This window comes from Hippopotamus amphibius, chromosome 1 (genome assembly GCF_030028045.1).
Source record: "Hippopotamus amphibius kiboko isolate mHipAmp2 chromosome 1, mHipAmp2.hap2, whole genome shotgun sequence".
NCBI classification, from domain to species: domain Eukaryota; kingdom Metazoa; phylum Chordata; class Mammalia; order Artiodactyla; family Hippopotamidae; genus Hippopotamus; species Hippopotamus amphibius.
Genome location: NC_080186.1, coordinates 96,311,263 through 96,330,155, shown reverse-complemented (window position 1 = coordinate 96,330,155; position 18,893 = coordinate 96,311,263). Strand labels below are relative to the sequence as shown.

Below are 18,893 nucleotides of genomic sequence, written 5' to 3'. Positions count from 1 at the left end.
ATTTTCATCAAGTGGCTGTAACAGAGCCAGGGCCTCCCAGGGATCTGGCTGGGGAGCTGGTCCACTTCAAGTCTGACGCCAGGGGTGACTGCAGAGTGCTGAGACCTGCCCGAGGAGCCCGGTGGGAAAGGTGTCCCACATTCCCATTCTAATGGCCTCTACTCTGTTTGCTCCGAGGCCACCACAAGTCTTCTGGGCAGGATTATTCATGGCCAGGATTATTCTGCCTCTTTTATAATCCCCAGCCTCACTCGGAGCTGCCTGGACTTGGGGAAATAAGTCTCCATTCCAGGACAAACCCCAAGTACAGAGCTGCAACCTGGGCCTTGCTTTCCCGGCCCTGAGCCTCAGAAGCACTTCCCTGTACCCTGAGGAGCTCCTTACCTACGCTCGGAACACTTTCGGGTCAGCTGTCTGCCCCCTACACCCCCCACAACCCCTCGCACATCACAGCTTGCTGAGGCTGGCCCCTGGGAAGTGCTCCAATCCAGCAGATCCAGCCTTCCCTCACTCTCAGCCCCTAAGAGAAGCACACGGCTGGTCCTCTGAGGCCAGGAATTTTAAACCTAGTATATTTGTTGTTGCAAGAGGATCTTCCTCTGGCCTGAGTGTGGCTTTCAATGTTGCAGAACCAAGGTTTGAGGTCCTATCAAGAACATGTGGGATGTCAGCTTCCCTTACAGCTATGTGACTTTGCGCAGGTCTTTAATCTCTCTGGACCCTAATTTCCTCAACTAAAAATGTGACAAATGGTCCATCCTAGCTCCAAAATGCTGAGATTCATTCTCTGGGATTCCAAGAAGGCAGTTGGAGATGTCTGGAGCATAAGATGAGGGGGCTGGGAGTGGTAAGAAATAAGGAGGTAAGAGATTAAAAGGAGAGGGCAGGGGTCTGAATCACACTGGAATGTCGTGCTAAAAAGCTTAGCTTTTATTTTAAAGGTAATGGAGAACCGGGGGACATTTTAAGCATGGCAGAAGAGTTGCCAGATTTAGCAAATACCAAACATCTATTTAAATTTAAACTGGGCATCTTGTATTTTATCTGGCAACCCTGCATCGAGTAACAGAGAAAGCTCTCTGGTCCCTCAGTGGAGAATGTATTGTAGGGGATGAAACTGGAAGCACAGACCATTGAGGAGGTGATTGTATTCCAGGCGATAATTACAAAAGTTAATATTTGTTGAACGCTTGTTTTTGCCAGGCACTGTTCTAAGTATTTTGTGTGTATAAATTCTCATAACAAGGTGGCAGTATCTAGTATCATTCCCATTTTTCAGGTGAGAAGACAGTGGCACAGAGAGGTTAAGTTACTTATGTAGGTCACACAGCTAGTTAGTGGCAGACTTGAGGCTGGAGTCCAAAGCCCACATGCTGAACCACCATGACATACTGCCACCCATGGGGGCCCTCAGAGGCCAAACCCAGGGGTTTGTAGTGGGAATTGGATGACCATCAGAAGCTGTCTTGAAGCCCCAGCCCCTGGGGTGGGGGTTGGGACACTGTGACTGGCCAAGAAGTGAGGAGGGAGGCTCAGGAATTGGGTTGTATCACAGTGACACATTTTCAGATCGTTTGGTACTTTTCAAAGCAGGAAGAGGGGCTCAGAAGAAAGAGAACTAGCATCTCTTCAGCATCTATCACACACCAGGCAGGGTGCACAGCAATCCTCGAGGTATTTTTTTTTCTTTTTCTTTTTTTCTTTTATTTATTTATTTATTTATTTTGGGGGGGGGTACACCAGGCTCAATCACCTGTTTTTATACACATATCCCCGTATTCCCTCCCTTCCTTGACGCCCCCCCCCCTCGCGTCCCCCCCACCCTCCCCGCCCCAGTCCTCTAAGGCATCTTCCATCCTCGAGTCCTCGAGGTATTTAGGAGGCACAATCAGCGGGGCGCAGCGGTCGACTACTCGTGGAGTGAAGGAGGACTCAAGGGTTCTGGTTTGAGGTGGCCGAGGGCCACGTTAACCAGAGATCACTGGGAACAACGAGCTGCCGGGAGTCTGGGCCCCAGGTGTGGGGGACTGGAGAGAAGAGGCATCTAGTCCAGGACATCCTCAACTTATCAGGTACAGGACTATGAGGCCACCGAGACCCAGAGAGGTTAAGTGACTACCCTGAGTCACACGGAAGGTAGGTGTCAGGGCAGAAACTGGAACAGACGTCTCTTGACTGTGTCTGGGGTGTGTGACACAGACAGAGCTCTAGCGTAGGTTCAAAGATGGGGTGGGGATGGAGACACCCGAGAACACAAGTTGTGACTTGCGTTTGGGGGCCGCTGTTTGATGCGGGTTCAGGCGGTGCCTGCACGCTCAGCTGTGAGAGCAGACTGTGCCCCTTCAACTCTGAAACGAAAGCTGAGGGCAGAGCTGGGCTGAGTTTTAGGCACCGTGAGCCAAAACAGTCTCTGCAACGGCCTTCTCCACCTGTAAAAAGAGAACACGACCCACAGCAAAGTTGTCTTGAAGCTTAAATGAGGTAAATGAACGGGGAAGCCACGCGCGCCGGGCGATGTAATCATGATGGTGCTGTTACTCCGTTCTTCTGCCTCTGCCACGACCCCTCGCCCTCTCCCTCCTCCTCCATCTTCCTCCCTCCCCCACTCCACCCTCCCATTTTCTCATCGTCCCTCCTCTCTTTTTAGGCCTTGGGACAGAGCCTGTTCTAGGGAGTATCTGCAGATAAGCAGCCTAGAAACACACGTGCAGCCTCAGATCCGCGCCAGCCTGGCTCCCTCTCCCGCCTCTGGCTCTCCACCCCCACCCCCACACTCACACGCCACACAGGACAGCCCGCCACATGGGGCACCAGCCCACCCCACCGTCTCTCCAGCTGAGCATCAACTCCCCTCCCTGCTTCCACATCTGTGGGCCTCCCAGGGGGCCCAGGGGGCCCCCCCTGCTGTGGCCCAGGGAGCGCTGCCGGAGGTGGCAGCAGGGACAGCAGAGACAGCACCAGAGGCCCAAGGGGACGGGGGGGGCTCTGGCCCGGACCGCCTGGAAATGCACAGATCCGATCCCTAGGGACCGAGCGAGAGACGGACGTCAAACCGAGGCTGAAAACACAGTCTGGAAAGTCACGCGGCACTGTGACAAAGGAGCCGCTCTCCCCAGCCAGAGACACGGGCGGTGGGGAAGGGACATAAATCCCGGCTCTTTAGAGGCTCCAGACAGCAGGGGCTGCCAGCCTCCAGACTCCCCGCCGCGAGGTCTCGGGGGTGCCCAGTGTCCCATTCAGGGGCCAGGGCACCGGCAAACCCCCAGCTCCCCCACAGTCCTGAGAGCAGCCAGTGCCTGAGAACTGAGAGCCACCAAGGGAATCTAGGGGTGGCCTGGCCCCTCCCCCACACCCACCCCTGCTGGGGTGTCTCTGGCTAAGCTGTAGTGTGGTGGGTGGCACGACCTCCCAAACCACACCCAGAGGGTCCAGAGAGCCAGGCCCAGGGCCTCGGCGCGGGGGTCAAAGTCCCTGACGGCACTAAGCGCTGACAGGCAGTCCGCCGGGGGGAGCCTGTCTTCGCATCCCTTTTTCCCCACTCACCTGCCTCACAAGTACTCAAGAGCTGCCCCTCTAAACAGGAGAAACTGAGGTCCAGAGCTGCTGGGTGGCCTCGTGTCCACCCCACAGGCAGCCTGCGTCAGGGAGGGCCTGGGATCCCCTGCAGTGTGAGGTTCTCAGAGACCAGCCCTCCATCACCCCCAGACGCCCAAGCATCCCCCTCAGACTGGCGTGAAAGGAACAGAGGAGCCCCAGGCCTTGAGGGCTGGCCATGGGATTGGGGCTTTCTGTTTCAACCAGCAACAGGCCCTCAGGCCAGCGATGTCAAAGGCAGACTTCCCTCCTCTACCTGTCTTGGCTCTCCATAAGCTCCCAGGGCAACTGACAGGAGTTCCCCACCGAAGCCACCGAGGTTACATTTTCACCACTCCACGGCAACAGAGTCAAAAGAGAATTTGAGCTGTTGTAAGAAAATTCGATTCATCTCACCCCTGAGTTGGAGATTAAGATTCTTACCTTCTACACACTTTCCTATCCCTGTGTCTTGTTCCCTCTTCTGGTCTGCCCCTCCAACCTCTTTTCAGCACCCCAGCTCCGGTGCTGTCCACTCTCTGAATGCCCCCAGCTCACTCCCCACCCCCAGCAACAGGACCCCTCCAGGGCAAACCGCTCTCTCCTCTGAGCTTCTCCACAGACAGGCCTCCTCACACTGCATCTCAGTGTGTCACACACGCATCTGTCTCCTCCTGCAGGGCTCCCCCAGGGCAAAGAGGTAACTTGGTCATCTCTGCAACCTTCAGGGTTCAGCTCAATCCAGCCAGGAGGGCGTGGCTCACGGTCATGGAATCTAACCAAACAGGGTTCATTTGTTTGTTAGCCTCACAAAGACCAAAAGACAAACAAGGGCTGGAGCCCTGGGCTGGGAGGTGGAGGCGTCGTCAGACGCTCCTTCTTTGGGCGCCTGTCCACGAAGCCCTGGACCTCAGAGCTCTGACAGTCCTGGGTGGGACGGGGTGGGAAGCAGAGACATTTGCATGAAAACCTAAGTCAGAGCAGATCCCTCAGTTCAAAGTCCCGCCCCTGCTCCTCACCTCACTCAGGCTGAAAACCAAAGTCCTTAGCAAAACCCAAAAGCCCTGTGTGATCTGGTCCCCATTATCCCTTAAGCTGCCTCATGCTGTGCTCTGCCTCCTTCTCCCTGTTCCAGCCACAGCAGGTCTCCTCCAATGCCCACCTCAGGACCTTTGCATCTGCTCTTTCCCGTTGCTCGTGTCACCTCTAGGGAGGCCCGCCCTGAGCAGCCTATTTGAAACCACACACACGCACACACAATTGTGTGTGTTCCCTCTACCTCTTCCCTGCCTTCTCCTTATCATTGATCACCAACTGATACCGAAAGATTTTACTTATTTGTTTATTATTCCTCCTCCCCACCGCTAGAATGGAGACTCAGTCAGAGCAGGAACTTTTATCTGTTTGATGTTCATTCTTCTCCTAGTTGACTCACGCTCCTCCCTTTAATATCCTGTAACTTAAATTCTGACATATAAAGTTACCTACTATTTTGTTATGTTATCTTATGTTAGATGGTGAGAATGAGAGAGGGAAAAAAACAAAAAATATTTGCTTAATAGAAATATACTTATAAACAGATTCATAAGGAAATCCTGTCTTTGTTTCTACAGCTGCCAGAGTATTTATAATTCCCTTCTTCCACTGGACAGTCCTTGTTCCCTTTGTCCTTGGCAAGTACCGCAATCAGCCATAGTCCTTGCAGGGTGGGGGTGGGGGATGTCGGGGCCCGCAGCAGGCCCTCGAATGATATTTACTGAGTCAGTGAAGAAGAGGCTGGTCTACACATATCACAGGACGTAGAAAGCAGCCCGTCTTTGATTTGCGTAGACAACCAGAATAGATAGACCAACTAAAAAGTTATACTCCCAAGATAACTATGTGACTTAAACACCAAGGTCAGGAGATATTCTCTTGTAGGTTTTCATTTCCCAAGGGGCTAGGACACACTACCAGAGAGCTGTCACTCTGGCTGATGGTGAGGACCTACCTGCCTCAGTTTCCCCCCATCAGGGGCGGGCTCTCTCAGGCTGGATGGGTAGGAGGGCTTAGGCTCTGGGAGGCAGTGCACAGAGGAAGATGAAAGGCAGTCCCTCGTGCCCCTGTGCACCTCCTTCAGCACCTTCCTCTGGATGGGATTTTCCAGTGCCCTTACCAGTGCCTCTAACAAGGCCCAGGAGACCCTGGGGGACTGCCACCAGGGTTTCTGCTGGTGCCCTGAGAGCTCTCCACTCCGCCTGCAGGCCCAGAGCACTTACCTCTGCAACGGCTTCTCCTGCAGGCTGTGAGCCTGGGTACTGCTCAGGATAACCAGGTCCAGGCAGGAAAGCCAACTCCAAACCACAGCTTGCCGAAGGCCCAGCCTCAGCCATCTGGGTTTATTACAAGGAATTGGCTTACACGAGTATGGGGCTGGCTAAGGAGCTCTAAGGTCCGTGGGGCAAGCAGGCAGGAAGGGAAGGTCGTGGGCAGGCTGAGACCCACAGGCACCCTCAGAAGCTGTTGGCCACAGCCCTGAGTCCCTCTCAGGGGAGACCCAAGCCTCCTCTTAAAGGGCTTCCAACAGAGTGAGCCAGGCCCACCCAGGATACTCTCCATAATTTAGTCAACTGATTAGGGACTTTAATCACCTGTGCAAAATCCCTTTATCGCAGCAGTTGGGTTAGCGTTTGAATAACTGGGAGATGGGAAGTGAATGCTACAAGATAGCTGCTGCTTCCTTTCTGTTCTTCAACTCCATGAGAGACCAGCACATAGAATTCTAGCCAAGCCAGGCCATCAGGAAGCCATAACATACCCCGCTGGCTTAAATCAGCATAAAGACACACTAGTCACACTTCTCGTCAACATACACAGTTTACAAAGCACATTTAAATTCCATTGTCTCACATAATCCTCATGACAGCTCTCTGCACGGAATTTAATTATTTTATTTTACTGGTGACGTACCCAACCGCACACACAGCTGCTACGTGACAGAGCTGGAACTTGAGCCTGTGTTGACCTGATTCATTCACATCCTCACCAGAGAGTGAGTTTGATGAGGGGAGGAAGGAGAGAAAAGCTTCGGTTTCTGGATTCATTTTAAAAAAGGACAAAGAAACAGAGACCCAGGTTTGCCAGACAATCTTTGCCTAAATTTTGGTTTTGCTGGGGCCCATTCTGGTTAATAACAAGAGAAGGTGTCATGAATAGGGGATTTTACTCTCTTGCGTGTGGTTCGAAAAAGGTCCATATCTTTCCCCCAATTAAATGTAATCTGTTCCAAGCCTCTATCCTACCAGTCCAGAGGGGAATTCAAGGTGCTGTTATTGGAGCTTCCTTGCCCACGATTCATCAGAGGTGAGCAAAGGCTCTGGGGTCTCCCACATCACAGTACATTCAGAAAAGGGCCCACTGGCCTCTGTGTGCACTGTCCACACAGCTCTGCTCATGGTCAATCCTCACTTGGTCTCTGCTGAGAGTCAACCTTCTCAGGCCACCCTGCTGCCCCTGTCCTCAGGCCCTGCCACCTCCCTGGAGCACCACAATGAAGCATGGCCCCTCCCAACTTCCTTGGAACACCCCTTTCTTTCCCTTTAGCCTGTTTTCCTCCAAACTTCCCTCCCACCATCTCCCTCTGTAAGACAATCCAGCACAATCCCCTCAATGAACCTATATTTTTACAAAACAAAATCCAAGAAAGAGTAAGAGTGGTCTTCTAGGTGCCTGACAACTAACCACTGTTTTTGGTCTTATCCACCCCAAAACAGTAGTAACAATGACAAAACTTACTGAACATTTGTTGTATACTAATCACTTCCGTTGTGTTACTTCATTTAATGCTGTTAATAAGATGCTATTATTATTAACCACTTTTACATATGAGGAAAACAGACAGAGGGCTGAAGTCACATGGCCAAGGTCAGCCCAGTGCACAAGCACCTCCCAGCATTCGGACTCCAGGGCCTGTGCTCTAACCACTGCTCTATGCCATCTCTCCCCCAAATTGGTGTAAAGCAAGGTGGCACAAAAGCCTGCCTGTGATCTTGGGACAGATGAAAGACAATTAGCTACAGAAGTAAAATCAAGTCACAAAGTAAAATTGTAGTAAAGGCTGGTTCTGCTATCTACCAGCTCCCTGACTTCACCTCTTTGAGTGTCAATCTCCTCCATTATAAAATGAAGATGGTGATCCCAACCTTCCAACCTTGATGAGAGAACCAAAAGAGAACAAGTATGCGAGAGCTCTTTATAAACTCTAAATTCTGTAAATGTTTCACGTTAAGGGGCAGAACATCTGCCTTGCCCGCACCTGGGCTTAATAACCTCAGTCTTGTCAGCCCAAAACAAAGGACAGCCTAATGCCAAGTTTAGGTCATTGTGCTGGAAGCTAGGGGACCAAGCAAGAAATTCTCTTAGAGACAGAGACAGAGAGACAGAGAGTTTGCTCTCCTGTGCTAAACACTCTAGAAAGCAGAGAACTACAATTCCCAGACTCCTTTGCAGCTAGGACCAAGTGTGACTGAGTTCCACCAAGAAAATTCCTACAAAAGACTTGGAGGGATCGGGGAGGGGAGATGTGGAGGTAGAAAGAAGCCCGAGGCAGCAGTTGGACCAGGGGAGATGAAGCCTCCTAGGTGAGCTGCAGGAAGTTTCCAGTGCCTGCTCCCTGGGTAGAGGGCAACAGAGCTATGTCTCCATCAGAGCAGCTCCGTGGGATGCTCGGGGAATTCTCCTGGCTCTGTGATGTCTTGGCCCTCTCCAAGGTTCTATAAACTACCTAATATCCTCTAATAAATTCCTTTCTGCTTAAATCAGCCAGAGTGGAATCTGTTCTCCCAGACTGGTACTGGAAGAGATTCCAAGCAAGAAACCCTCAAGGATATGAGAATCTGGGACTGGTTTCCGAACGAACTGCATTTTCAGACAACAGAGGGCTGGCATCAGAAGACAGAATTTTAGTGGTAGATGGCACTTTGTGATGAAACAGCTACTGCTATCACTCTGAGGTCCCCACAATAAGGTGTCCATGGGAGGCAAGGCTTCAACAATTTAGCAGCTGCTGAAGTAAAACTCTAAAATAAACTTTTATTATGAAAAATTTCAAACCAACACAAAAATAGAGTAGTAGGATCAACCCTCACGCACCCAGTTTCTACAGTCATCCCCCTATCATTCTGTCACTGCGGGAACTTCCTCTGTCCCAATTCACTGCCCTGTTCTGAAGTAAATCGAATACAACATTTCACTTCATGCTGAAGTACTTCATGCAGAGATACTTCAGCATGCTTCTCTAAAAGGTGATTTTTAAAAACACAACCATGCTAATATTATCTCACATTTTAGAAGTTAACACGAATTCCTTAATACCAGCCAATGTTCATATTTCTCCACTGTCTTGCCTTTTGTTTTTTAACAGTTTGTTCAAATCAGGATCCAAATAACTCTATCCATTGCAATTAGTTTATACATCTAGATGTCTTTTAATCTTAGAGTTCCCTCCCTCTTTCTCTCTATTTTTTTCTTCCTGTTGAAGAAATTGGGTCATTTGTTCCATAAAATTTCCCACAGACCAACCCCACCCCACCCCCCATCTAAACTGCGGAAAAGTTAAAAATCACATTTCCAAGACTCTCTTTCGCTAAGGTTTCATCACAACCTGGCTTCTCCCAGGCAGACCACCCCCATCAACTTGTAGGTGGAAGTGAGCCAGGGAAGAAGAGGCTGCTCTTCAGGGTGGGGCTGGAGGCAGCGGAGTCCCGGGGGCACCTGTGGTGGGGACTCCGGGTTCTCATCCCTGGAACCCAAGGAGCCACGTGGCAGGCGGGGCAGCAGTCTGGGTGCCCCTCTTGGCTGCAGTGGCCCTGGCTAAGTGTCCAAGCCTGGTCCCTTGGTCCTCCCAGGGATCCTGTAAACCAGCCCCCTTCATGCAGTAAATCCCTTTAGGTGTGAATGGGTCAGAGTGCATGCTGCTGACTGCAGTCCGTGTGGGAGGGGGAGCAGGATGAGCCTTAATTCTGCACAGCACTTTAGGGTTTACAACACGCTTCCACACATATTGGGTGCTCTTAACGACCCCCCACGAGGAGGGCATTGAACAGGGAGTCAGGCCAAGCAACCAAATCTCCCAGTTAAGGAGCATCTCACGACTCCATCCCAAACCTTCAAACTCCAGGTCTCACACGGCTCTCTCTCACCACCCGCCTCCCTCTCCTCATGGGCCGCCAGACTCAGCGCAGATGAGGGGTGTCTGAGGCTAAGGCGGCCCCAGGAAGTAAGGCAGCACAGAGAGGTGCAGAGGCCAGAGAAAGACTCCTCACCTTGTGTAAGATGAACATGCGTCCTCCTCAGACCTCTCTGCCCGGTGACGTCAGCCACAGGGCTGCTTGGACAAAGTCCTGGGGTCTGAGCCCCCCGACACGCCTCTCCTTTCAGCCAGGCTGCACTGGAGGGGGGGGCAGCAGTGGTCCGGAAAGACGGCCATTCAGGCTAGAGCCCACTCTGCTGCCCCAGCTCTGTCACCAAAGGCTTTTCAGAGTCCCTGTTCCTGCGTGTGTGTGTGTGTGTGTGTGTGTGTGTGTGTGTGTGTGTGAGAGAGAGAGAGAGAGAGAGAGAAAGCGGAGTGCACTTGGAGCGGGTCAGGAAAATAAACTGGAAGGGGGCTCAGGGGAGGACTGAGAGGACTGAGGCTTTCTCCAACGTACGGTCACTCAAGTTTAAGTAGCAGCAGTGGCCTGAGGTTGTCTGGACGAGGGGAGGGGCTCGGGGAGGGGGGTTGCTCTGAGGGCCTCCCCCCACGCTTTCTGATGGACAGCCGCTTTGATCCTGGAGTCTGGAGCTCATAAATAACATCCCAGGAACGGGTGCCCTGGGACTTCTCCAAGGGCAGCTGGCTGACAAGGCCAACGCGGCCGGGCCCCGCGGGCAGCCCTGGCCCCGCGGGCAGCCCTGGCCCCGCTGCAGCGGGCCGTGACGGGTTTATGGCCAGCGGCCGACAGTAGTTCCCTCAGATTTATCACCCTGCTCCAAGGGCAGGGGGCGCCACTAAAGGCTGCCAGGGAGCCCTTAAATCACTGTGATGGGAAACGCTGCCAGAGGCAGCGGAGGGCAGGGAGGTGGGGACCAGCCTGGGGGCTTGGGCTTCCTGCTGGCTGCTGGGGTTACAGTCCTTTCCAGAGGGGGATTTACAGCCCTGGAACCCAGAGGAGCCAAGAAGCCCCCCAGGGGGTGACGAGGGGGACCGCAGGAGCTGAATGAGAATGAAGGGGGCCCGTGCAGCTGGACTGGCCTGGGCAGAGCCACGAGAGGAAGCACAGGGACCCAGGACCCCACCTGCCGGCCGCAGTGCCCATGAGTTGGCTTGCCGCCCTGGCCAACAGTGCCTGGGTGGTCCCACCCTCCTGGCAGTATGTCCATCTGTGAGCAAGGCTCTTCGTGGCAAACCTGTGCCCTTTCTCTGGGTGTGTGTCTGTGTGGGGGTTTAATCAGCAAAGAAAGCTGCGTGCGTACAGGGAGGCATTTCCTATCCTCCTCCAGCACCGGGCTGCCCAGCTGTGCCTATGAACTAGTACTGTGCGTGTGCGCAGGTGGGGTGGAGGATGGCGACATCCTCAAAGACAGTGGGTTCTGGGTCCCTGTCCACACCTGCTAGGAGGACAGGGAGAAGAGCTGGTGGGGTTTACTAGCAGGGCAACTACAGATGAAGGGAATGGGAGGAAAGAGAGGTGGGCAGGGGTGGGTGGAAAGAGACATAAGGATTAGAGAAAGAGCTAAAAGGAAGCGCCCAGATGTCCACTCAGTGCAGCCAACCCGGCCCCAAACGTGGTCAGATAAAACAGGAGGGAAAGGGTGGAGAAGAGCTGCAGGGAGAAAAGCAGGAAGGACCAGGAGAGGAGGAAGGTGACCCAAGAGGGAGGAGCGGGGGAGGCCGCCAGTGGGAGCATCATCTGCCCCCGGGGGCCCGGGGCCTGGCTTTGCCGCGTTCTCGCCTCAGCCATCTCCGCCAGCAACAGCTGGCTCGGCAGCTGGACCTGAACACAGGGCGGCCTGCCCTCTGGCCACGCCCCTGCCACAGGATGGCAGCCACCCAAGCTCAGCTCAGAGCACAAAGAGAGCGATCCAGACTGGGGCCAAGATGGGAAGCAAGCTTGCCACCTTGTAGGATTCACGCAGAGAAGAGTCTCTGTCCTCAGATATCCATGATGCTGACATGCGTGTGCGGCACCCTTGCCAGGCCCAACTGCCACCAACACACAAGTGTGTGCATGCTCATGTCCACCTCCATGTCCCTACGTGTCCTATGAGCACTCGGGTCCTGACTACGATGTATCCCTTGAACATAGCAAAGTTGGTCCAGGCCACCTCTTCCTGCAGCCCCAGCAATTCCTAGTTTTGGCTCCACAAAGTCTTCCCTTTCTGTCCTTGCATTTGCTATGTGGGATCTTCTGGCTGGACTGCCTAGGCTCCAGCAGCCTGAACCCCCAAAAAGCCAGGCATGGACCCAGACACGGCAAGTGGCACAGAGCCTAAAGCTCATTTCTGCAAACCTGGCTCTGCCTCTATAGACCGCATGCTATGGGTGTGAGGTGTTGGGAGGGTGTGTGCGTGTTTGCAGGTGTGCACCTTGGGTGTGCCATGTGACTCTGGGTGTCATGGAGCAACCAGCCAGGTCACATGCCGGCTGTGCGGAGACAAGTGACAGTTCTCCAAGTGTGACGTGTGGACCCCTGGATGCCAGGAAAAGTCCCTCAGGTGCCCTTTAACTGCCCCCCTTCCTATCCTTCACTGGTGTCCAGCCCTTTGTGAGATCCCCTCCCTCTGAACTTGGGCAGCACCTGTGACTTGCTTCTAATGATAGCATCAGGCATCCAGGGTCTCTGGAGCCCCTGGACAATTGTAAGCCCTCTCCTCCAACATCGACAAGAATTTTCATCCTGACAGGCTATCCCCTGCCCCTCTATTCAAGGCTATGGGTAAAAACCATGCAGTGAGCTATCCGCATATCCCCACATCTCAAGCCTGGGCTGGGGCAGGGCTTTCCCCGCCCCTCTGCTGCACCATGCAGCAGAGGACAGCAGGGGGCGTGCTTCTCTCTAAACTGCCTTCTCAGGGAGACAGGGCTCCTTGTCCACCAACCCAAGTCCCTAGAACAAAGCCTGGCACATAGTAGGACCACCATCAATCTTTATTCATCAAGGAATAAAGGACTCATGAAATAGCACATAAACCAGAGTGCTGTGCCTGTTTCCATCAAAAAGACGATTTCACCAACGACCAGGGGACCAAGGGTGTTGGCCTGCAGTGATGCAGGAAGGAGCTAGGAGGAGAAGCCAGATTTCTCTGCGGATAAGAACACAAAGCTGGAAACCTGGATGCAGTAGCTATCCTAAGATGCCTCCTTCTTGAGCAAGGTTCCTTTAGGGACCTGTGTGTCCTTTCATGGCATGAGAGAGATGCAGTGGGGAAGTAAGTGGCAGAGCTACATCCCCACGGCTACAGTTTAAAGAGTGCTCCCCACCCATTCCCACCATCCTTCAAATGGGGACAGCAGAGGAGGGGACATGGAGGCTTCAGCAGGTTTGCTGGCACAGGTTGCAATTCACCTTTGACATAAGGTGAAACTGGGACGGGGAAGGATCTCCAGGGCAGGCAGCACAGGCGCTAGAGCTCTCCACACGGAGCAGGATTCTAACCCATTGCTGGAATGTGAGGGGCTGCTCTGCCTCCAGCCTCCCGATAATCCCTAGTACCTGTGAGTTTATCCATTAGGAGACAAAGCCTGTCACCCCGAAGTGAGAAACGCAGCACTGAGTAAAATATCCCTGGGAGAGGGGACAAACGGAGGCAAGTTCTTGCTCAGTTCCACGTGGCGGGGCATCCTCTCTGGGGCTCAGCTTTCGTGGGAGGTCAGGAGCAGGGCCCCCCTGGGAAGGGTGGAGTCAGTCGTGGCAGGTAGTCACGGGCACAGAAAAGCAGAACAATCCTCCTTCCTCCCATTTTGGGCCTGGAGTCACCCTCCCCTGCACTGGGGACAAGCAGTGGAGGTGGCTGCTCCTAGCCAGCCCTGACACTCCCACTAACCAGAGAGACAACAAAGGCTTCCCTGTCCCTCATGCAAGCTTCTCTCTCGGCAAAAGGAATAAAACGGCCCACTTATTTTTATCACTCACAGATTTCCCAGGAAATGGGCTATTAGTTCCCCTAATGGGAAAATAATAGGCTTGTCCCCCTTGGTAGACGGCAGAGTCTCAGCACGAACACACTCGAAGACCCATCATGAGGTCTCACCTGCGGAGGATGTGGGACCTGGGAGCAGGACCAGGACCCAGACAGGAACCAGGGGCAGGGGCTCCCCCAGCCCCAACAAAGGCAGAGACATGGTCTCCAGAGTCTCTCCCTGCCGCTGCCACTGACCCACTTCACTCTCAACTGTAGGCTCTTCACATCTCACCCTCACAAACACCTATGGAGTAAGTAAATACTATTATAATGCACCCCAATTAATAGGATGTGGGGCCCCATAGGCCAGGACAGGATGCTTCCCAGAGACCTGGGCCCTCCTTGTTCCTTTCTAGGCTGTGCCTTCATCCCCTTCCCTCTGTCTCCATCACCCGGGGTGGACCAATTGCGGTAACAGCCCTTCTGGGACTTCGGGGGACCAGGCTCTCAGTGAGTTCCCTGCCCCTTCACACGTGGGGTGTGGAAGCTCCTCAGCCCTTGGCAAGGACCATTCTCTCACACTAAGAATAGAGAGGGGGCCTGGCTTTCCTGTATTCTGTGGAGACTGGCCCCTCCACCCTGAGCCCAGGGCCCTGTGAGGTTGCAGCTGGCGCCTGGGCATTTAGTACACAGGCTGAACTCTGCTTTTATGTTGCTGCTTTACTTGTCACGTTTATGACCTCTCTCTCCATCTAGGCTGCACGCTCTGTGAGGGCAAGGATCCTGGCTGGTACCATTTTTACTCCCGGGGAGGCTGGGCAGTTGTGGGCAGGAAAGGGGGCCTCCGTGAGCCCTGGTGATTGATGAGACGTGGGGCAGGGAGGGGGTGAGGTGTGGCTCTGTTCACACTGGCCACAGTGAGTGTACAACAATGCAACCGCCTTTTCTGCCTAAGCTTCCTGCTCTTCCTGGTCTGTGTGTGTCTCCCTGAGACCTCCAGGCCTGGCACACAGTAGGTGCTCTCCCCCAACTCTTACCTCTGCTGTCCCTGCCCCTTAAGCTGTGGAAGCAGGGACAGCTTCACCCAGAGGGCAAGAGCCAGCTACCGGGCATTTCTCTCCCCTTGGCTGTCAGGGGGTCAGGGGCTGGGTGCCATGGACTGGGCATAGAAGAAATGAACTCACATTATCTGTCTTTCTGTCCCCAAGGAGAACGAGGGTCTGTCTAGAGCCATGGAGACTCCGAGCCAGGAGATGTGCTGACGGCCTGGGCTGTTGCTTGGCATACGTGGGCAAAGCTGCCCAGCCCAGGAGGCAGTGCCCAGCCTCCAAGGGGGAGGCAGCCTTTGACCTCCCTTTTCAGGCTGCCCATGGGGCAATCAGAGTCCTTCTAGGGGATGGTGATGGGAAGGGGATTATTCTGTGTTTCAGAGGGGAAACCACAGGCCCAAGAGAGGAAAGAGGGGTCCAAAATCCCTCCAGTAGCTTTGAAATTTCAAAATGGGATGAAGATGCATCTACATCAGCAGGAACTAGTGGGGAGTCACCAGGGAACACTTAAGGATGAGGCTGGGGGAATTTGAGTGTGCAAACGAGTAGGATGGCCGGTTTACTGATCAGCCTTCTCCTCCTCCTTCTCCTTGTCTTGGGGGCTCTGCGTGCCAGATTCCCTCTCCCCAGTGGGCTCCGCGAGTGGCTCCTTGGTCAGGAGGTACTGCGCCAGCTGCTCTAGGTCCCCCAGGCTTATCTTCTGCAGGCGTTCCTCATGCTCCTGCCTCAGCAGCTGCAGCACTGCCTCGGCGTCCTGAGGCCCAAAGTGTTTGGCCAGGACCTGACCCAGATGGTGCCACAGGGGCTGGAGCTGACGGGCCTCCTTGGGCGCTGTCTTCTCCAGGGGCCGCATAATGACATTGATGGAGGCATTGGGCCCGATGCAATAGTCGGAGAGATGCTTGTCATCCTCCAGAAGCTGGCCGCGGAAGAGCAGGTGCTGCCGCTCCTCGGGCACCTGCAGCCGCTCGGACACCAGCTTCTTCAGCATGGCCACGCTCTCTCGCCCCGACACCTTCAGGCTACATCTCCGACCCAGGAGCAGCTTGACCGTGAGGAACATCGGGCTGACAGCAGAATCAGGAGGGATCCATGCTCCGGCGGCTGCCCTGAGTGTTAAGGGGCTCTGCAGGAGAAGATGGCTTCTCCTTAACAGTGACAGGCGGTGGTCCCAGGAGGCCAGGGGCCCAGCCCAGGAGGCCAGCTATTGGCTAATGCATGGTGATGTCACAATGCTGCCTGCCAGAGGGCTCATTTCCAGAGAGGGGCTTTAGAGAAGTAAGAGGGGGCATTTGGGGCCAGAACATCCTTCCTCCGTGAGAGGAGAAAGAAGGGGAGAAAAGGAGGGTTAGGAAAGAAAGCATAGGACTAGGAGAAAGGAAAGCAGGAGGAGGAATGGGGGGTGGAACCAAAGGACAGGGTGGCAGAAGGAAACATGTCCATGTTGACTCATTCGGACCATATATTGGGTCTCTCCCTCAGGGAGAGATCGCATCACAAGAGATACTTTCTGCCCTAATTTATCAAGCGTCTTCTTTATGTCACGCACGTGACACGCTCTCTTCGATTGGGTTTCCCAGACACAGAGACAGGGATTCCTATGCATGTATTTAGCTGGGAGGTGACCCCAGGATGCGCCAGTGGGTGGGGGAGAAAGTGAGATGATGGTGGGGGGCCAGCCCACATTGCATCAGTGAGCAGATTGCCTTTGTGGTGAACTGGGAGCCCTCAGTCCCACAGGGCTCTCTGGGAGGCCTGGTGGAATATACCTGCCGGGCTGCCGGGGAAGCAAAGAAGCTGGATCTGCGTGCCCTTGGTCCTGCCTTTGGTCAGTGGAGTACGAACTCCTTGGCACTTGTGGTCTGAATGCATTCAGGGCATGCTTTCACGGCCAGAGAACACCCTTGGGCAGAGACCTGCAGGTGTTGGCAGCAACTTCAACTTTCCCCAGCCCCCACTCAAAAATAATTCTCGGGACTTCCCTGGTGGCACAGTGGTTAAGAGTCTGCCTGCCACAGTGGTTAGGAATCTACCTGCCAATGCAGGGGACATGGGTTCGAGCCCTGGTCCAGGAGGATCCCACATGCCACAGAGCAACTAAACCCATGAGCCACAACTGCTGAGTCCATGTGCTGCAACTACTGAAGTCTGCATGAGCACCGAGAGCCCATGCTCAGCAGCAAGAGAAGCCACCGCACTGAGAAGCCCGTGCCCACCACAACGAAGAGTAGCCTCCACTTGCCACAACTACAGAAAGCCCATGCATAGCAACCAAGACCCAAATGGCAAAAAATTATTTAACTTATTTAAATAAAGAATTTTTAAAAATTAAAAAAAAAAAAAAAAAAGAGTCTGCCTGCCAATGCAGGGGACACGGGTTCAATCCCTGGTCCAGGAAGATCCCACGTGCTGCGGAGCAACTAAGCCCGGGCGCCACAACTACTGAGGCTGTGCTCTAGAGCCCAGGAGCCACAACTTTTGAGCCCATGTGCCACAACTACTGAAGCCTACGTGCCTAGAGCCTGTGCTCCACAACAAGAGAAGCCATCACAATGAGGAACCTGCACACCACAATGAAAAGTAGCCCCTGCTCACCGCAACTAGAGAAAGCATGTGTGCAGCAACGAAGACTCAATGCAGCCAATAAATAAAGATACATTAGAAAAAATAATAATAATTCTCCCATCCCAGTTAAAACCTACTCAGCCAAAAGAATGGGACAACCCAGGGGAGATGCCAGGACAAACGAGTGGCTATTAAGCATAGCAACGGCAGCTGGCCGCTCCCACCCCAGTGACAGACCACCCCCCCCCCCCCCAGAGGGTTGCCAGAGATGACACCCTGTCATCTTATGGGTTGGAGCCCACTCTGGAAACAAGATAAAGCCCCAGAACCTAAAAAAAATCCCTTGTGACCTTTGAATTCCGAAGCCAGCTGGCCCCACCCTGGCCCAACCCCTTCGGCTGAAATGAATCACAGGAACCCACCTTAAGGAACGGGAGCACGGAGGGGTTAGGGCGGGGCCCGCAGCGCCTGCTGCCCAGGCAGGGCCTTAGTGAATCCTCCCAACCTCCAGGGCAGGTAGTTCTTTCCCCCACCTGCCAGAGGAGACAATGGGGCTGGGCTGGTTCACACGGCCAGCAGGCAGCACAGCTCCTGTCTCTCGCCGCTACCGCATCCGGCCTCCTGCAGCATCTGCCCAGTGCCCTCTGCCTGCCAGGCACGACGCAGGCACCCAGGGCTCCAAGGCCAATAAGGAAGGGACGTGACGGGGCCACCGCTGTGTCAGCAACTTCTGTGGCCTTGGTAGTTTTTGGTTCAACTTGAAGGTCTCCTGGGCCAAGCCCTTTGTAAGGGCTGGCACATTGAAGACCATGAGGAAGGTAATCACCTCATTTCGGACATGAATGAGTGTGAAGGCCTGGCTGACGTTCCACAGCTGGTGGGGGGATACTGTCAAGGATGCCCTCACCTCTGCCCAGCCCTCCATGCTCCACGGCTGCGCTCGGCAAGCACCTGGTCCTTCCCTCTCTTCCCCTCTCTCTCCTCCTTGCCTTCCTTTCCCTCCAGCCTGGGCTACACTTGATTAATACTGTTGCCAACATGCCTGGAGTTTCCAGACCTTGTCCTTCTACAGCACGGGGCCTAATTACCTGCTCAGGTCCCTCCTGCCTCCACCCCTCTCTTCTGGCTCTGGCAGCCGTGGGCAGCAGAAGAAAACACCCAAGGATGCCACAAACTCAGCTGTCCTCCCCGCTCCTCCTAACCCCATGTTCTCACTCTTGGCAGGTGACCAAATTCTAGTCCCTGAAGAAACTAAACTCAAAAGTCAGGAATCTCCGCCAAGAATGAAAAGCCCCAAGGGGGCAGGACTGGAAGGAGAAGATGCCCTATGAGTTCCGAGCCACAGGCTGGAGGACAGTGAGAGTCTGAACTGGGTTGGGGTCCGTGGAGTTGCCGAGGAAAGGTGGACAGAAATGATAAGAGGGCTCGTTTGGTCAGGGAGAGGAGAGGAGGAGGGGGGCAGGGAAGGGGCAGCTGATTGCATGGCACCACCCGGTTTCATCCTTTAGCTTTTGGAATCAAAACCAGCTCCTCAGCCTGGCATCCAAGGGCGTCACAACCTGGTTC

The 18,893-nt window shown here is 54.1% G+C and overlaps 1 protein-coding gene across 1 annotated transcript; it reads right to left on the bottom strand.

The window, feature by feature from the left end:
- Positions 1-15,321: 15,321 nt before the first annotated feature.
- On the bottom strand, positions 15,322-15,825 carry UBL4B (ubiquitin like 4B). The gene has a single exon (XM_057700586.1). It carries the CDS (start codon positions 15,823-15,825, stop codon positions 15,322-15,324), a length of 504 nt encoding a protein of 167 aa, XP_057556569.1.
- Between the last annotated feature and the right edge of the window lie 3,068 nt (positions 15,826-18,893).